This window comes from Molossus molossus, unplaced genomic scaffold, assembly GCF_014108415.1.
Source record: "Molossus molossus isolate mMolMol1 unplaced genomic scaffold, mMolMol1.p scaffold_m16_p_13, whole genome shotgun sequence".
Classification (NCBI taxonomy): Eukaryota; Metazoa; Chordata; class Mammalia; order Chiroptera; family Molossidae; genus Molossus; species Molossus molossus.
In genome coordinates, this window is record NW_023425348.1 from 71,596,728 (window position 1) to 71,616,374 (window position 19,647).

Below are 19,647 nucleotides of genomic sequence, written 5' to 3' on the forward strand. Positions count from 1 at the left end.
GCGTCTACAAATAAATACCCCCTCCTTATAGATACAGTGCAGAGAAGCTGAATCCATCAAAACTGCCTTAATCTTAATTTTAACCTAATTACACCTGCAAGTAACAATGATCTCATAAATTTCTATAGCATGTTAAACTTTCTGAAGTGCTTTTCTATGTATTTATTTTTATATGTATCACACACATATAAAACAGGAAAGGCATCATTATACTCATATTGCAAAAACAAATACAAAGGGGAAAAAAGAGAAATAACACCAGTGTGGTCAGGGCTATGCACCTCCTTGGGATGACTATAGTAAAAAGATTTAGTTTTAAGAAAAAGGGAATGTGATGGATTAAGATAAACAGAATAAATGAGAAAAATTTTGTGGGGGATTGTGTGCAGAAATAGGCCAATGGACTGGGTGAAGTAGTGGGGACTGAAGGACAAGAGGTAAAGAAAACTGACTTGGGAGTGCAGTGTTACAGATAACAGAAAAAAGATTCTCTGGTTAGAGAAGGAGGAGGGCTGAATGACAGAGCCCAGAGGAAGCAGTGTTTAATGATGAGTTTCAAGGCAGGGATATGCTAGAGTCAAGGCATATAAAGAGCTGTTAGTTAAGGAATATAAATAGTTAACAAATTTCCTTTTAATAAATATATGTTTTCAAGTGGGGAATAAAGGAGAGAAGAAACTTATGTGACTAAATTGCTTTTGCTGCTACTATTATTGATAGAATACTTATTAAGATCACAGGTTTTGTCTGAGTCTATCCTGGCTCTATTTTCTTTTTTTTTTTTTTTTTTATCCTCACCCGAGGACATTTTTCCATTTTTTGTTCAGATAGAGTGGGAGGAAGAGAGAGAGAGAGAGAGAAACATTGACGTGAAAGGAACACATCGAGTGGCTGCCACCCTCAGGACCAACCAGGGCCGGGGACAAACTGCAACCAAGGTACGTGCCCTTAGCGGGAACCGAACCCGGGTCTCTCTGGACCGCAGGCCGACGCTCTAACGGCTGAGCAAAACTTGCCAGGGCTCTATTTTCTTTTTGTATAAACTTAGTTTACTTATCTTCATCTATAAAATTCCTAATCTATAAAATTGATAAATAATTTTTTAAAAACTAACAAAATGCCTGTCATGTAATACTCCATGCAACAGTATTTATTGAACACCTACTATGTGCTAGGCACTGTTAATTATCACTACTACTAAAGTGAATTAAAAATATTCTATGATTATTTTCTCGACTTTTATTTTTTTTTTCCTTTATTAATTTTTAGAGAGGAAGTGAAAGGGAAAGAGAGACAGAAACATTGATGAGAGAGAATATTGACTGACCGCCTCCCACATAACCCCCACTAGGGGTCGGGCCCACAATCTGGGCATGTGTCCTGGCTGGGAATCAAACTGGCGACCTCTTGATGCATGGGTCGATGCTCAACCACTGAACCACACAGGCCGGACTATTTTCTCTACTTTTAAAATAAACCAGTCTGAATTCTTAATAGTGGTATTAATGATTACATTTTATTTATTTAAAGAATTAAGATTGATTTTTTTCATAGCTGATAGCAGTAAAACTTTTCCTATGACTATAAGCTCCTTGAGGAAAGGTGCCATGTTTCATACTTTTTCATAGCACTGTAATACATTCGGGGATCTAGAGGAACTGAAAATTATGATGAACATAAGAAGACAAGAGTGATGAACATGATATGAAAAAACTGATTTATCTTTACCTAAAATAAGATTTGGTGAAACCAAAGATTCATTTCTTCAGCATAAACTAAATGGCAATAAAAAATACTTGGTGAGAGCAGTCAATTACAGCCAACAGACTACTGTTAATGACACAACTGTTCACAATGCATTTGCAGAATTATATAAGTATAGGGCTGAGGATTTCAGCACTGACTGAACCAGCCAGCTTCACTCTGTTCAAGGTAACAACCACAGCCCTATAGACCACCTTGTTACAGACAGATGCTCCTGGTTTCAATGTGAACAAGCAGTGCAATTTTCTTACTGATAATGGAGAAATAAATCTTAGTAGATGGTGAGTCACTAGCACTGTTATCTTTAAAAGAATAGTATATTTTTTGTTGTAATCAACTATTGTAATTAACAGCCCTAAACTTGTGAGCTTAAAATAGATTAATTCTGCACTGTAAGTGCTCATCCAAGAATATGCTAGAAAACAATAACAGAAATAAGACAGTAAATAAAACACTACTCTAGTTCATAAGCCAGATGGTCTTTGACTTAATAAAGATAATGAGCAAAAGAATTTATGGCCCTGGCCAGTTTGGCTCAGAGGTTGGAGCGTCAGCCTACAGACCAGAGAGTTATGGGTTCAATTCTGGTCAAGGGTACATACCTCAGTTGCAGTTTGATCCCAGGCCCTGGTTGGGGTTGTACGGGAGGCGACCAATCTGTGTCTCTCTCATATCAATGTTTTTTTTCTCTCTCTCTCTCTCTCTCCCTCCCTCCCTTCCTTCTTCCCTCCCTCACATTCTATCTGAAGATACATGGAAAATTATCCTCAGGTGGCGATTTAAAAAAAAAAAAAGAATTTATGGATCATCAGAAGAGTGGATAAAAAAGCTGTGGTACATTTACACACTGGAACACTACGCAGCTATAAGAAAAAAAGAACTCTTACCTTTTGAGACAACATGGAGGAACCTGGAGAGTATTATGCTAAGTGAAACAAGCCAGTCAGTGAAAGACAAGTATCACATGGTCTCACTTATTTGTGTAATATAATGAACACAATAAGCTGTTGAACAAAACAGAGCCAGAGACATGGAAGCAGGGAACAGGCTGACTAACCTCAGAGGGGGGGAGGGGGGTGGAGTAAGGGCCTGGAAGAGAAAAACCAAAGAACTTATATGCATATAGGCATAACCAAAGGATACTGACAACAATGTGGAGAAGGTTGGGGGGGGGGGGGAGCGGTGAAAGTGGGGGAGGGATGTCAATGGGAGAAAAAGGGAGGGACATCTATAATACTTTCAACAATATAAAGATATATCCAAAAAAAGAATTTATGGATCTTATTATGTCTACCCTGAATAAATATTCCAAAACAGGATGGTAGTTAAATGGACTATGGCTACAGAAGAATATAAAAATAAATCTAGTAATTTCAGCAATTATTTTAACTTCTCAAAAATTCAAGAATTTAATTCAAGGGGAAAACACCTGTTAGAGGATCTCAAAGTTTTAACCTCAACTCAGATTTATAGGATGTTTGACTAATATTTATATTGTTACTCATTATTTAGTCAAGTATCCTCTGAGTAATAAAAAGAAATCTTTTATGCTCAACTGATTCTATTTTTAACATAAGACACCAATATGTGGTTTAAAATAATGTACACCTTTTCTCACACAATAGTGTTTCTAAACACTGGCTTTTCAAGCTGCTCTTTGCACTAATTTTTTTATTTAAAAATTTTTATATTGATTTTTCCTAAAGACACACCTATATGAAATAAATAAACATTCAAACTTGGCAAGTAAATTACTACATGGCTTCTTTTATACTAGTGATATGTTCTAAATCGACTCCTAAGAAACAATGCCCAAGTTATCAAATAGAATTGAGGTATATGGCTAAAACTTATGTTCACATAAAGTGGCTTACAATTCTCTGAATTAACAAAGGACGGTTTTCTTCTCTCTCTCTCTCTCCCTTTTTCCATTGATTTTTATTTTTTTAATTTAATTAATTAATTTTTGTTACAGATGTTTCTCCTTCCCCCCCCCCCGATTCTCCCCTCTCCCTCCCTCCCCGCCCTGTCCCCAGCTTTGTTGTCCATGTCCATTGTTCATATACACATGCATATAAGTTCTGTGGTTTATCTCTCCCCCACCAACCCCTCTTCTGGGGATTGTCAATCTGTACCCCACTTCCACGTCTCTGGGACTACCCCATTTCTCATACTGTTATGTTCATTATATTCCACAAATAAGTGAGATCATATGATACTTGTCTTTCTCTGTTTGGCTTGTTTCGCTTAGGATGACACTTTCCAGGTCCCTCCATGTCATCTCAAAGGATAAGAGATCTTTCTTTCTTACAGCTGTGTAGTACTCCATTGTGTATATGTACACCACTTTTTTATCCATTCATCTACTGATGGACACTTGGGCTGTTTCCAGATCTTAGCTATTGTAAATAGTGCTGCTACAAACATGGGGGTACATATATTCTTTCTGATTGGTATTTCAGGCTTCTTAGGGTATATTCCTAGAAGTGGGATCACTGGGTCAAATGGAAGTTCAATTTTTAATTTTTTGAGGTAACACCATATTGTTTTCCATAGTGGCTGCACCAGTCTGCATTCCCACCAGCAGTGTACTAGAGTCCCCTTTTCTCCACACCCTCGCCAACACTTGTTGTTTGATGATTTGTTGATGGTGGCCATTCTGACAGGTGTGAGGTGATACCTCACTGTTGTTTTTTAGATAGAATGGAAGGGAGGTAAGGGGAGAAAGAGAAGCATCAATGTGAGAGAAACACATCGATTGGTTGCCTCCTGCACTAGCCCGACCAGAGCTGAGGATCGAACCTGCAACTCAGGTACATGCCCTTGACCAGTAATCAAACTCTCTACCCTTTGGTCTGAGGGCCAAAGCTCTAACCACTGAGCAAAACTGGCCAAGGGCAAGCTTGGTTTTCTAAAAGTTTTTTGTTCTGTCAAGTTTACAAAGTACAACAAACTTCTATGTCTTAACGGCATTTTTCAACAACTAAAAACATGTAGCTGTTGTAATCAGCCAAGTTTTATAGGAGATTCTCTAAAATGCATCAATTCCTCTTATAATAATTGTTATAAAACAGAGATGAGAAAAGGGGGAGGTAAAAGTGAAAACCCAGTATATGACTGACAAAAGTAAAAACTAATAGTTTATATCTTTTTCTATTATAAATTAATTACTTAATCTTAAGAGCATAATAAATTAAAATCAGAGACCTCCATGAAATGATTTTCAACTGAAAATAGCTTGTGATTTTATAGCCCTTATAGCGTTTAAATATCCTGAACTTTTAGTATTGTCTGTTTTCTAACCATTTTATTTAAAGCTGTTAGTGCAGCAAATAAACAGCACATGCTTTGATCTCATTAAATTACAACTTATAGTTCCTAGAGTCATAAATAGTGTGCCCTTTTCTCCTTTACCCCTCCTTTTCTGTATGGGGTAGTCTGTTAAATATCACTATCTCCTTGAGTGCTCTGACGTTTACTCAGACAAACAGCAGAGGTTATGAATTCTGCTCACAGATAAGTATCGGGAATTTTTCATGATTGCCATAACAATGAATCCAGCATTCAGAACTGTAATACCTAGTTTAATCTAACAACGAAGTTTGGTCTGTTTAACTTTGCTCCACAAAAAATAGAATTCCATCTTATCACAAACCAATAACTTAAATGCTCTGGACAAAATCATAAAATAGTATAAAATTAAAATTATCTCTGGGGCAATTAATGATTAAAAGTTTTAAATGAGTGATATAACCACTGTTACTAAACTTAGCTTCTGAAAAAGAAAATAAAAAAACAAAGGAATGTTCCTTAAAGTTAAAAATCAAGATTATATTTAAAAATACAAAATGCAAAAATTTTATACCTAGAATGTCTGAAATACTAAAAATGTCTGTTAAATATATATATATTTTAATTCTCACCCTTTCAGCTACTTAGATTTAGAACTTGCAAAGTTAATAAAATTCTCTCGCTTTACCTTATTTTGCAGCATGGTCACTGTAATGCTTTCTAGAGTGACAGAGGCCGCCGGTGCATGACACATCAGTACAGTCCGATAGCCCTGGCCTAGGCTCCAGGAGCTGGGGAAAAGTGCAAGTGTGTTCGGGAGACACAATTACACTTGTGCACAGAAAGAGACACTCTTCATCCTTTTACATAAAACCACTAAGGGTATCTCTCCATGGATTTACATGAGCCTCGTCTCCATCTACAGGTCAGTCTTCAACTATACATTAGAAATATACTAGTCTACTATGTTACAATGAAACATTTGTCTTTATTTAGTAAAAAATACATATTTAGTATAGAAATTTATGAGGTAGAATCTTTTCATAATGCAAAAACTAAATGAATTAATATTTTAATATAGTCATCAAAATTATTATTTAATCACTTAAGTTACTGACCAAAAATATTAAATAAAAAATAAGTGAACCAAAGAGATATCACTTCTTCACAGTCTGAATTCAGCATTTGAAATTTATATTGATAAAAATTAGTGGTCCTGTTTTCTGATTTGAGACTATAGACAAATTTTTCAAATTACAGTTTCTCCTCCTTATATTTAAAAGAGCCATCTTTGCCCAGCTGGTGTGGCTCAGTGGTTGAGCGTCGACCCATGCACCAGTTCGATTCCCGGTCAGGGTACATGCCCAGGTTATGGGCCAAATCCCCAGAGTGGGACATGCAGGTGGCCAGTTGATGTTCTCTCTCATCAATGTTTCTCTCTCTCTCTCTCTCCCTCTCCCTTCCTCTCTCTCTAAAAATCAATAAAGAAAAAAAAAATTAAAAAAATAAAAGAGCCATCTTTAATATTCTAAGATGTGACCAAAAAGAAACGTTCAGATGCCAATCACAAATTCAAATGCTTCTGAATGATGGATCAGCTACAAATAGAGATTCCCAGGATCCACTCCTTTGGTTGAATTAAGTTATTAGAGTGGCTCACAGAACTCAGGAAAACCCTTAGGTTTACCAGTTTATTAAAAGGTATGTTAGGAATACAGATGGCCTTGGCAGGTTTGGCTCAGCGGTTAGAGCATGGGCCCATAGACTGAAGGGTCACGGGTTTGATTCCTGGTCAAAGGTGTGTATCTGGGTTGCAGGTGGTCTCTCTCACATTGATGTTACTCTCTTTCGCCCCTCCCTCCCTCCCACTCTGTCTAAAAATCAATGGAGCCCTGGCCAGTTTGGCTCAGCGGTTAGAGCATTGGCCTGCGGTCCAGAGACACCCAGGTTTGGTTCCCGCTAAGGGCGCATACCTCAGTTGCAGTTTGTCCCTGGCCCTGGTTGGGTTATGCGGGTAGCAACCACTCGATGTGTCCCTTTCACATCAATGTTTCTCTCTCTCTCTCTCTTCCTCTCTCTCCCTCCCACTCTATCTGAACAAAAAATGAAAAAATGTCCTCAGGTGAGGATTAACAACAACAACAACAAAAGAATACAGATGAACAACCAGAGAAAGAGATACACAGTGTGACATCTGGGAGGGTCCCAAGCACTGGAGCTCTGTCCTCTTAGAGTTTGGGTGTGTTACTCTCCTAGTACATGGATGTGTTCACCAACTTGGAAGCTCTCCAAAATCCGTACTGGGATTTTATGAAGGCTTCCTCACATAGGCATGGTAAATTATTAACTCCATCTCTAGCCGTTCTCCCCTCTATGGAGAGGTGAGTGGTATGAAGAAGCAGGGCTGAAATTTTTAAGTTTCTAATCATGACTTGATCTTTCTAGTGATAAGCCCCCATCCAGGAGCCCACCTAGAGTCACCTCATTAGAACAAAAGGTGCTCCTAGTGCTCTTATCACTTAGAAAATTACAAGGGTTTTAAGAGCTCTGTGCCAAGAGCTGGGAGCAGAGACCAATACCTCATACTTTTCTATACCAACAACAAACAAGTTGAATTTGAGAATAAAAACAATTATCATTTACGTTAGCACCCTACAAAATAAAATACTTAGGTATCAATGTAACAGAATATAAGATATATATGAGAAAAACTACAAGACTCTGATGAAAGATTTCAAAGAAGAACTAAATATTTATGGATAGGAAGACCCAATATTGTCAAGATGTCAGTTCTTCCCAATGTGACCTATCAATTCACTACATTCACAATAAAAATCCCAGCAAATTATTTTGTGGATATCAGCAAACTGATTCTAAAGTTGCAATGGAGAGGCAAACCCAGAATAACTAATTCGACAATGCAGAAGGACTGACACTACCCAACTTAAAGACTTGCTGTAAAGCTCCAGTAATCAAGCTAGTGTGGCATTGGTGAAGGAAAAGACAATTAAATTGATGGAACAGAAATGAGAACCCAGAAATAGACCCACATATATACAGTCAAGTGATATTTAACAAAGGAGCAAAGAACAATGGAGCAAAGATAATCTTTTCAACAAATGCTGATGGAACAACTGGACATTCACATGTATAAAAAAAAAAAAAAAGACTCTAGACAGTCTTATATCCTTTACAAAAACTAACTCAAATGTATCCCAGACCTAAATGTAAAACACAAAACTATAGCCCATCCAGTGTGGCTCAGAGGATTGAGCATCACCCCATGGACTGAGAAGTCCTGGTTCAATTCCCGGTCAGGGTACATGCCCAGGTTGGGGGCTCAATCCCTGGTGGGGGGCATGTCTGGGGCAGCCAACTGACATTTCTCTCTCATCCATGTTTCTATCTTTCTCTCTCCCTTCCTCTCTTTCTAAAAAAATCAATAAAAACATATAAAACATTTTTTTTAAAACTATACAACTCCTAGAATATGACAATGACTTTTTAGGAACAATGCTAAAGGCAATCCACAAAAGAAATAATTGATAAGATAGACTTTATTAAAATTAAAAACTTCTGTCCAGCCGGTGTGGCTGTCATTGAGTGTCAACCCATACACCAAGAGGTTGCCGGTTCGATTCCCGGTCAGGACACATGCCCAGGTTGTGGACTCGATCCCCAGTGAGGGGCATGCAGGAGGCGACCAAACGATGTTCTCTCTCATCAATGTTTCTATCTCTCTCTCCTTCTCACTTCCTCTCTCTCTAAAATCAATAAAGGAAAAAGATTAAAATATTAAACAGAAACTTCAGTTCTACAAAAGACAATGTCAAGAGGAGAAAATAAGCCACAGAGTAGGATAAAATATTTCTTATAAAGGAATGTTACCCAAATTATAGATACAACTCTTAAAACTCACCAATAAGAAAACTAACAACCTGCCCTGGCCAGTGTTGCTCAGTTGTTAGAGCATTGGCCTGAGGACCAAAGGGTCTCAGATTTGGTTCCCAGTCAAGGGCACATACCTGGGTTGCAGGTTCGATCCCCAGCCCTGGTTAAGGCATGTGCAGGAAGAAACCAATTGATGTGTCTCTCTCACATTGCTGTTTCTCTCTCTCTCTCAATCCTTCCCAGTTTTTCTAAAAATCAATGGAAAAAATATCTCCGGGTGAGGATTTAAAAAAAAGAAAATGAACAACCCAATTAAGAAATAGGCCCTGGCCAGTTTGGCTCAGGGGTTAGAGCATTGGCCTGTGGAGGGTTCGGTTCCCGCTAAGGGCATGTACCTCGGTTGCAGTTTGTCCCCGGCCCCAGTTGGGGTCGTGAGGGTGGCAGCCACTCAATGTGTCTCTCTCACATCGATGTTTCTCTCTCTCTCTTCCTCCCTCTCTCCCTCCCACTCTATCTGAAGATAAATGCAAAAAAAAAAAAAAATGTCCTCAAGTGAGAATTAAAAAAAAAAAAAAGATAAAACTCTCGCCTTGGCTGGTTTGGCTCAGCAGTTAAAGTGTTGGCCCCTGGACCAAAGAGTCATGGGTTTGATTCCGGCCAAAGGCATGTATCTCAGTTGCATTTGGTCCCCAAGCCTGGACAAGATGGTGCGGGAGGCAACCAACCAGTCGATGTGTACTTCTCCCCTTGATGTTTCTCTCTCCCTCCCTCCCACCTATCTGATGATAAATAGAAAAATATCCCTGGGTGAGGATTATAAAAAATAAAAAATAAAAAATAAAAAATAGATATAAGATCTCAACAGACACCTCACTAAAGAAGATATACAGATGTCAAGTAAGCATATGAAAAGATACTCAACATATGTCATTAGGGAATAACAAATCAATCAAAACAACAAAAAGATGCCACTATATATCTATTAGAATGGGCAAAATCCAAAATATTGACAATGCCAAATGCTGGTGAAGATGTGGAGAAACAGGAATTCTCATTCATTTCTGGTGGGAATGCACAGTGTACAGTCACTTTGTAAGACAGTTTGGCAGGTCTACAAAACTAAAATTACTCTTATCATAATTCCTAAGCAATCATACTCTTTGGTATTTATCCAAAGGCGCAGAAAACTTATCTCCACACAAAAACTTGCACACTTTTTTTTTTTTTTAATAAATTCTCACCCGAGGATAGTTTTCCATTTATCTTCAGATAGAGCAGGAGGGAGGGCGGGAGGTGGAGAGAGAGACACTGATGTGAGAGGGATACATCAAATTGGTTGCCTCCTGCACAACCCTGACCAGGGATGGGAACAAAACTGCAACCAAACTGCAACGTGCCCTTGACCAGAATCAAATTTGCGACTCTTTTGTCCTCGAACTGATGCTCTAACCCCTGAGCAAAACCGGCCAGGGCTACACACATATATTTACAGCAGTTTTATTCATAATTTCCAAAAGTTGCAAGCAACCAAGAAGTCCTTTAGTAGGTGAATGGCTAAATAAACTGTGGTACATAAAGGTAATAGAAAGAAATGAGCTATCAAGCCATGAAAAAACATAGAGGAACCTTAAATGTATATTACTAAGTGAAAAAAGTCAATCTTAAAAGGCTACATACTATATGATTCCAACTAAATGACATTTTTGAAAAGGCAAAACTACGAAGACAGTAGAAAGATTAGTGGTTGCCAAGGGTTAGTGGGAGGGAGGGATGAAAAAGCAGAGCACAGAGGATTTTCAGGACAGTGAAACTATTCTGTGTGATACTATAATGATGGATACAGGTCATTAAACATTTATCCAAACCCAGGGAATGTGCACCACCAAGAATGAACCATAATGTAAACTATGGAATGTGGATGATAATGATGTGTCAATGTAGGTTCATCAACTGTAACCAATGCACCACTCTGGTATGGGATGTTGATAATGGGAGAGAATGTGCATATGCTCTAAAAAGTGAAGTTGATTAATTAAAATAAATAAGTAAGAATAGTGAAATTCAATGTATACATAAAGCTATAAATGCTTGGGGTAGGTTTTTTCCCCCATTAAAAACTAGAATCCTTTAGCATCAAGATGAAAACATTGACCCAAAACTTAAATCTTCCTCAAATTCATGATGTGTCTGAACATCATTCATATTCATTTATTTTTTTTAGTCCAAAATATGTATTTTTAAAATGGCCATTTGAGGTTTGAATGTAATTTTTGACTGTGAAAAAGAAATTTCTCTGTACTGAATCAACTAGCCTATAAGTAAACTGAATCCACAACGATGGCCTAATGTTATGCTCTAACCAGTGTATACTCAGGATCCCAACAGGGACTAAATGGTAGACACAAATTAAGGTCATCTTTGCAAATCCACACTATTTGCAAAGGTGTGGATATGCTATAAAGGAACCATAAGACATGGCGCAAGTTCTCGGGGCTAGCAGCAATAGAGCTGTCACCCCTGGACCCAAAAGGACAAGAGAAGGTTACTGAAACCCAGAAAGAGAGGATCATATAGAATGGGCCAACTTGAGAGAAGTAGTGATGTGCTGAGGGGTAAGACCACCCTGAAGTCCCGTCAGAGGGAGGGAACAGGGAGAATAAATATATACGGGGGGAAGGATGCACAAAAGTAGGCTTCCAGTTGTGAGTATGTGCAACACAGTTTATGCTTTGCATTATTTATTAATTATTATATTATTTTCCATATGAACAACTGTAAACCAATGTTGCCACACCCTGTATTTATTCACTCTCCTTCCTCCCGTCTCCTGCCCTGGCCCCACTCAACAGGAAGCCAGGAGAGATAGAGGCACTGATGCAATCCACACAGGTAAGTCTTACAAGGAGAAAAGGATGGATAAGTCTGGATCTGGAGGGACAAACGAAAGATATTTTGCACATCAATAAATTAAATCACTACAAAGTAGCAATACTTTTTTAGTAAATGTTTAAATGATACTCAGTAAATGTCATTTCAAAGCATTTATTGAGTGTCAGTAAGAATAGGTACTTAATTCTCTCAGGGATAGAAAGGTGGTTCAAAGGGGTATTATTTCAGATGGGGCTGTGAAGGAAGTAGGGAAAGGAAACAAGAGGTCATTCTCTGTAGAAAGAATAAGGCCTTGCCTACTTTTTTCCTTTCCCTTGTACCACTCTCCCCTTGTAGCAGTGGGGAGATTTTTAGTTGTGGATATTGGAAAATTACACTGGCCCTATACAATTAGCTTAAATAACAATGAGGATCTATTGTAAACACAACTGAAAAGTCTATAGGTAGGAAAAGGGTAAGTAAGGTTGGTTGATCCAGGGACTCAAGAATGTCATCAAAATACAGGCTTCTTTATACTACACCAATCTGTCATCCACATTGTCAGGTTCCTCCTTTTTGGCTTCTTATGGTTGTAGGATGACTGAGTGCCACAGTGGGGTTCCATTCTTCCTGGTTTATAACCACTACCCAAGGTCATTTATCCACTCCTGAACCAATGACTATGGCAAGAGGAATGATGGCCTTCTGCCAATTTAGGCCTCATCTATAAAGCTGGAGGCATCAAAACAAAAATTTGGATGAGTATAGGAAGGAGAAAGGGGATCCTGGATACTGATGCTCAGTAAGCAACCAATAAGTGTCCAATGCACTCCTTCACTTATGATGCTCCAGCTGTACCACACTTTCACTAGTTCCTCGCATATACTAAACTCTTTTCTGCTACAAGGCTTTTGCATATGCCGTTTCTCTTGTGTGTAACATTATTTTCTTCCCTTCCCCATCCCTTTACCTCCAATGTGATAATGTCACCTGTTAGAATGTCATTATATGCTTTACTTTTCTTCATATCACTTATAACAGTTTTAAATTATTTAATATATGTGATTGTTTTATGTCCAGCTCCCCCACTGAACTATAAACTTCAAAATAGCAGGGACATGTTTTTATTAACTATATCCTCAGTACCACATAATATCTGGCACACAGAGTCACTCAAATACTGATTGATTGACGGATTCACTGATTGATTGATTGAATGAATGAATCTAATAAGATTGACATATAGTGAATGCCTATAGGCTATTCATGTCACCAGAAAAATGCATGCCACTGGTGAGAAGTCAAACATTATTTTGAATAGGTTAGAATAAACTCACTCATTACATGTATTGGAATCATAACTAAAAGTTTATGAATTTGTATTTAAAACATTTTATTTATGTGTATAACAAAAAAAATCTACCCAAATTTTTCTGGTAATATTCCATAAAACTATTTTACACTATAATTTTATTTAATATTATAACGTATCAATCATACCTTTTTTAAACTGCATATTTCAGATTCTTGTCTTTTATTTAAAGTTGAAAGTCTTTTGTTTAACTGTATTGCTTCCTGTACTGCAACATGAAAGACATTTAGGAAAATATTACATTCAATTTACATTTTAAGGAAATTATCACTAATAAGGACAAAAAAAAATAGCCTCAGTGCAATGCATATAATTATTACTGAATTTAAATAAAATTCACTAAACTGCCATTTACTATTACTAGTCTCTTAAATTCAATTTATTCATTATAAATAAGTTCATTTAAACATTTCCTATTAAATACATAAGTTTAAATAAGATAGCACCTACCATTTTGTTCTAACTTTTCATGATTCGCTTTTACTAATCCAAATTGTCCCGTTACTGTGGCATAGTATTTTTCAATTTCATTCAGTTGCTTCTGATGATCTTCTTTAGCCAGAAGATGTAACTGGACTTTTTGTTCCTATTTTGAAAAGTTTTAAAAGTTATACATAGATAACGCACACATATATAAATATGCACACATACATGCATATAAGCACATGTATATATTAAACATATAAAAAGCTATTGTTTTTCCTAATTGCTATTAACATAAACATGTCATGAAAAAGTACTGAGTACACTATGGGGAGAAAAATTTAGCAGATATTTCTAAATCTATGTAAAATTAAAGCACATTTCCCCCCCCCCATAACAAAATAGTCACTTATGATTATATTTCCCTTGTTTATGGTTTCTTTTTCAAATATCAACTGGTTGTTTTATTTTTATTTATTATTATTTCTGTTGTTGTTAATCCTCACCAGAGGATATTTTTCAATTGACTTTGAGAGCAAGTGGAAGGGAGGGCATACTAATTGGTTGCCTACCTGGGTGGAGGATCGAACTAGGTATGTGTCCTTGACTAGAATCAAATCCATGACCCTCTGGTCTGTGGGCCAGACAAAACCAGTAGGGCTGTTTTATTTATTGAAAATTTAATAAGTCCAGCCCAACACTAAGCAATGTGGGGGAAATGTTAAAGCAATATTTTTATAATTTAGGAAAGAAAATTTTTTTTCTAAATTTGCTGGCATAATTATGGCATGCATTATCAAAATTTGGGTAATTTTTCTGAGATTAATTTTAATGAATATAGCACTTTCTCACTGCATTAAAAAAGATATTGATGAGGACAATATCTATCAGTGACAGGGAGGCAATATAATATAGTAAAAAGTCTACTTAAGCTGAGAGGTATAATTGGTGAAAATTGGACTCTACGTATAATATGGGCCTTCATGCTTTCAGCTAAAAGAGCTTCTTTTTACCATACGTAGAAGTACGACTTGATATTTTAAAGAGAAATATTATTTTAATAGAATCACTAACATTTCTAAAGGTCTTGGTCTTGACTTGGCATTAGCAGAATCATTGACTAGTTTCACAACTTGCATTCATTTTGCCACATGCTTCAGCTCCTATGATAAGCAGCGATAGAGAATAAGGCAGGCCCATTGACTAGCACTCAGTAACTGTTTTCTGAATGAACTGTTGTTATTCCATAGAGTCTCAACAGTGGAAATTTGTTTGATTTGCCTGGCCATCTATCTCCCTTACCCAACAGTACCACAACTTCAAGTATTTACTTGAAATATTTTTTCATTACAATGTAGTAGGACTAAAATTTAGGGCTCCTACTTTTCCCTAGTCAAGTGAGGGCATATTACCCAAAATAAACCAATTGATTTCTACCTTTTGGGAATTTAAATCTTGAGCAAAAGGAGTATAACACTAAAGAAATTCAGTGATGATTGATCCCATCCAGACTGATGTGAGACCTTTATCCTGAGTTCCTATATCCTGTTTCACAAACTCTGAGATTACTCTGCTCTCTGTTTGTTCTCAACGCCATTCTTCACTCTCTGATTTATTGTGAGTGCCTCCACCAAATCTCCATTTGCATAAGTTAACCAGAGCTACTTTGTACTGCTAAAAACCAAAGGACAGGCAGTATAGAATGGTCAAAAGACAGTCTACCTATGTTTAAATTCTGCCTCTGTAATTTAGTTGCGGTGTGACCTTGGGAAAATCATATACCCTGTCTTTAAAATGAAGATTCTTTTCTTTTTATATATATATATATATTTTCTTCATTGATTTTAGAGAGAGAGGAAGGGAGAGGGAGAGATAGAAATATCAATGAGAGAGAACATCGATTGGCCACCTCCTGCAAGCCCTGACTGGGGATTGGGCCCACAGCCTGGGTATGTGCCCTGACTGGGAATCGAACCGGTGACCTCTTGGTGCATGGGTCCATGCTTAACCACTGAGTCACACCGGCCAGGCTAAAACGAAGATTCTTATAGTATCTCCATCATAGTGTTTCTGTGAGGATAAAATAATACATACAAGGCACTATGAACAGAACTTGTCACATAAGTACATCACAATGTTTTGTTATGATTATTCCTTAACTAATAAAAGTACCTCTATAGGTCTAATTTTTATTTGAAGTAAGAACAGCCCTCTTGAATATTAATAAAGAACACATTACAATTTAAGTTGTATCTGACTATTACCTTGGTAAATCTGATGATAATTTTAACTTTTTCAAAGATTTTTTTAATGATTTTAAGCAAAGTGAAAACATAATTGGTAATGATTATGGCAGATCCGTTGACAGTTTCTCATGCACATCTGTGGGCTTTTTAAATTCAATATTTAGTCATTTGAATTAATTGTATAGCAATTATAAAAGCAAACGAGTTGACAAGTGTACTTACCCCAAGATCTTATGCCTGAGTAGTCACTATTATCAATAACTAAACAATGAACAATAATGAACCATATTCCATTCCTCTAAAATATCACTTAATTCTCTAATCCAGAAAATTATATTTGCTTTCAGCAGATGTGTAAAAACCTAATATGATTTCACTAAAATCTGGTCTAAACACATGTTTCCGATGCAAGGAATTTTTCGAATTTTCAATTCAAATACATTTTTATAATAGCCTCTGAGACTACTGTTCCCTACATATTAATATAGCCTTCCTTAACTTACAGTTTAAAAGTGGCAAATAAAATAGGCTATCAATGCCTGCAAATGTTAACAATGTTGATAACTAAAAATGCAGCAAAGATCAAGTGATTTCATAGGTATTCTCTACATACATAGAGCTCTTACACACATTAGACAATCTGTGATATACTCTACTCCAACATCCTTTGCTTGAGTACCAAAGTTGAAATAAATTAAAATGCAGTTAAATTTGTTTGCATAACATAATTCTGCTATTCAAACACATGAGTCTATTCAATAGCCACAATAAATACTATAAAGAATTTCAACTCATGAATACCTATAGCTTATTAGCCCATACAGGCCTATATGGGACTGTTCATACATGAATCTCAGCTGCTCTGATAATGAGATGAAGAGGACAATTGTCAAGTTCACCACTAACTGAATGACTGTCAGCAAATAGTTTAAATTCTTTGGGAAATAATAACAAACAGTAAATTGGTAACACCTGCCTAAAAACGTTAAGAACATTTTAAAAATTACAAGTTAGTATTATTAAAAATTTTGACATCACATACTACACCATAATAAATAAAGACTATTTTATTAAGATGACTAACAAATAGTTAATTCATATGGGTTTTGTTTTTTTACCTCTGTGAATTCGTTCAAGCTATTTATTCTTTTACAAAATTTTACTACCAAATGCAAAGAATCTGTCCACAAGAAAATAATGCCAGGATCCACTGCTTTCCAAATACAGGTCTACCTCATTTTAAACAAACTTAATCTATAAAAATCAAGATTAGAGAAAGAAAAGATAGAACATCATTTATAGAACTCTCCACTTTGGTCAAGATGGCGACATAGGTAAACGCAGTATCGCATCCTCCCACAACCACATCAAATTACAACTAAACTACAGAACAACCATCATTCAAAGCCACCTGAAATCAAGCTGAATGGAAGTCCTACAACTACAAAATTAAAGAAGCAGCCACATTGAGACTGGTAGGAGGGGCAAAGGCAGACAGGCGGGATCCACATCCACATGTGGCGGATAAAAATCAGGAGGACACCTCGGCTGGGAAGGTCCTCCCTGAGGACTGAAGGGTCCCTGTCCCATACCAGGAACCCCGCTCAGGGTTCCAGTGCCAGGAAGAGAAGTCCCCATAACTTCTGGCTGGAAAAACCAGCAGGAACTGAGGCTCAGGGAGGCTGAGGTGACTGGAGCCCCAGGCAGCTCCTCTTAAAGGGCCTGTGCACAGACTTACCTAGATTTGCTCCCTCTAAACTCAGAGGGGAAGCAGCTTAAGGGGCGCCTGAGACATACAGGAAAGAACTGAGCTGTTTGACATTGGAGCGAGGGCTGAAGAGGAGGCTTTCTCCTGGACAGAGGTGCTGTCAGAGGCCTTTGTTCCTTTGGTGAGCCCTTCCCTGGGGCGGCAGACAGCCGCCATATCTGAGACTCCAGCAACTTGGCTCACACTGTTTGCCCTAGCCTGGTGAGCATACCAAAGGACCAGTGAGAAATGAAGGATGCATAGTCAGAAATGAAGGAGGCACTAACTGAAATAAAGAATAATTTACACAGATTCAATAGTAGAGCAGGTAAAGCCAAGAAGCAAACCATCAATTTGGAATATAAGGAAGCAAAAAACACCCAGAAAAGCAAAAAGAAAAAAAAATCCAAAAGAAATGAGGATAGTGTAAGGAGCCTCTGGGACAACTTCAAGCGTGCCAACATTCACATCTTGGGAGTGCCAGAAGAAGAGAGAGAATAAGAAATTGAACACCTATTTGAAACAATAATGGTAGAAAACTTCCCTAACTTGGTGAAGGAAACAGATATACAAGTCCAGGAAGCACAGAGAGTCCAAACAAGATGAACCCCAAGAGGCCCACACCAAGACACATCATCATCAAAATGCAAAAGGTTCAAGACAAAGAGAGAATCTTAAAAGCAGCAAGAGAAAAGCAGTTAATTACCTACAAGGGAGTTCCCATAAGACTGTCAGCTGATTTCTAAAGAAACTTTGGGAGAATTCCAAAATGGCGGCAGAGTGAATGGAAGCTACACAGACCATCTCCTAGGACCAAACTGGAATTACAACTTAAAAAAAAAAAAAAGACATATCGATGGGAAAAAGCAACAGAAAAGCAGCTTCCGAGGAGCATATAACCAGGGACACTGCCTCGATCCTGGTAGGATTGCAGAGGCACGAGAGGGAAGCTGGGAGCCCACAGACAGCAGCGGCCTTAGCTGTGAGCAGCACCCTAGGGTTAAACTCCCAAGTGGCTTCACAACGCAGAGCTGGAACAGACCCACAGAGCCACAGCCACTCACCTTGGGCTCGGGCAGAGGGAGGGCGGACTGGAATGGACTGTGTGGGGACACTCAGGATTTGGAGGGGGCTCAGACCTTTTGCTGAGTTGCAGCCACACAGGGCGGTGGCCATCATACTCTTTCCCAGGGCTCTGGAAAGAGGCAGCAGCCCCTCCCTTGGAGATTCAACCCCACCCAGGTGGACCATTGAAATGCAAATTGAGGCTCACTAACAACCAGCATCTGCCCCACCCTCGGAAAATCCCCTTATGCTGAGCACCTGAGGAAGTTATACATTCAACTGAGAACCCAAGGCTCTTCAAGTAACCTCTACTGATAGACTCCAGGGCAAAAACTAGAGGATAACTACTATACCTGGGCTACCAACTCTAACCAGGAAAGTAAGACTTGACAGTGGTGTTTAATGTGGGTCCTCCCTGGCTCATCCAAACCCAGGAGAGGGAGCCACAAACAGCAGAACACCAACACTCATGGAAAATTTGGCAGGCTCCAAAGCCCACTGTGATAGCCAAAATGGTGAAATACAGAAACAAAAGCCAAATGAAAGAACAACAGACCTCTACCAAAGATGAGATAAATGTGGAACAGTTAAGCAAGTTAACAGAGCTAGAATTCAGAGCCATGATCTTGAGGAAGCTCAACAGCATGAATAAGGACATAGATATATTGAAAATCAACCAACTGGAAATAAAAAACCATCAAGAATGACATATCAGAAATAAAGAACACATTGGAAGGTCTAAACAGCAGAGTAGAGGAAGCTGAGGACCGGATCAGTGAATTAGAAGACGGGTAGAAAAAAAATCAACCAATCAGAAACCCAAAAGGAAAAAACGATTAAAAAACAGGAAGAGAGCTTAAGAGAACTGTGGGACAACTGGAAACGTAATAATATTAGCATCATAGGAGTGCCCAAAGAAGATGAAAATGAGCAAAGGTTAGAGAATATATTCTAAGAAATAGTGACAGAAAACTTCCCTA

The 19,647-nt window shown here is 37.8% G+C and overlaps 1 protein-coding gene across 1 annotated transcript in view; it reads right to left on the reverse strand.

Moving 5' to 3' along the window:
* The window catches only part of CCDC73 (coiled-coil domain containing 73), a 96,278-nt gene that overhangs the window by 30,139 nt on the left and 46,492 nt on the right, over window positions 1–19,647 (reverse strand). Inside the window, exons 7-8 of the mRNA XM_036258588.1 lie at window positions 13,637–13,772; window positions 13,315–13,394 (exon numbers count right to left, since the gene is read on the reverse strand). Coding sequence (XP_036114481.1) covers window positions 13,315–13,394; window positions 13,637–13,772 — 216 coding nt within the window. The remainder of the gene's footprint in view (window positions 1–13,314; window positions 13,395–13,636; window positions 13,773–19,647) is intronic.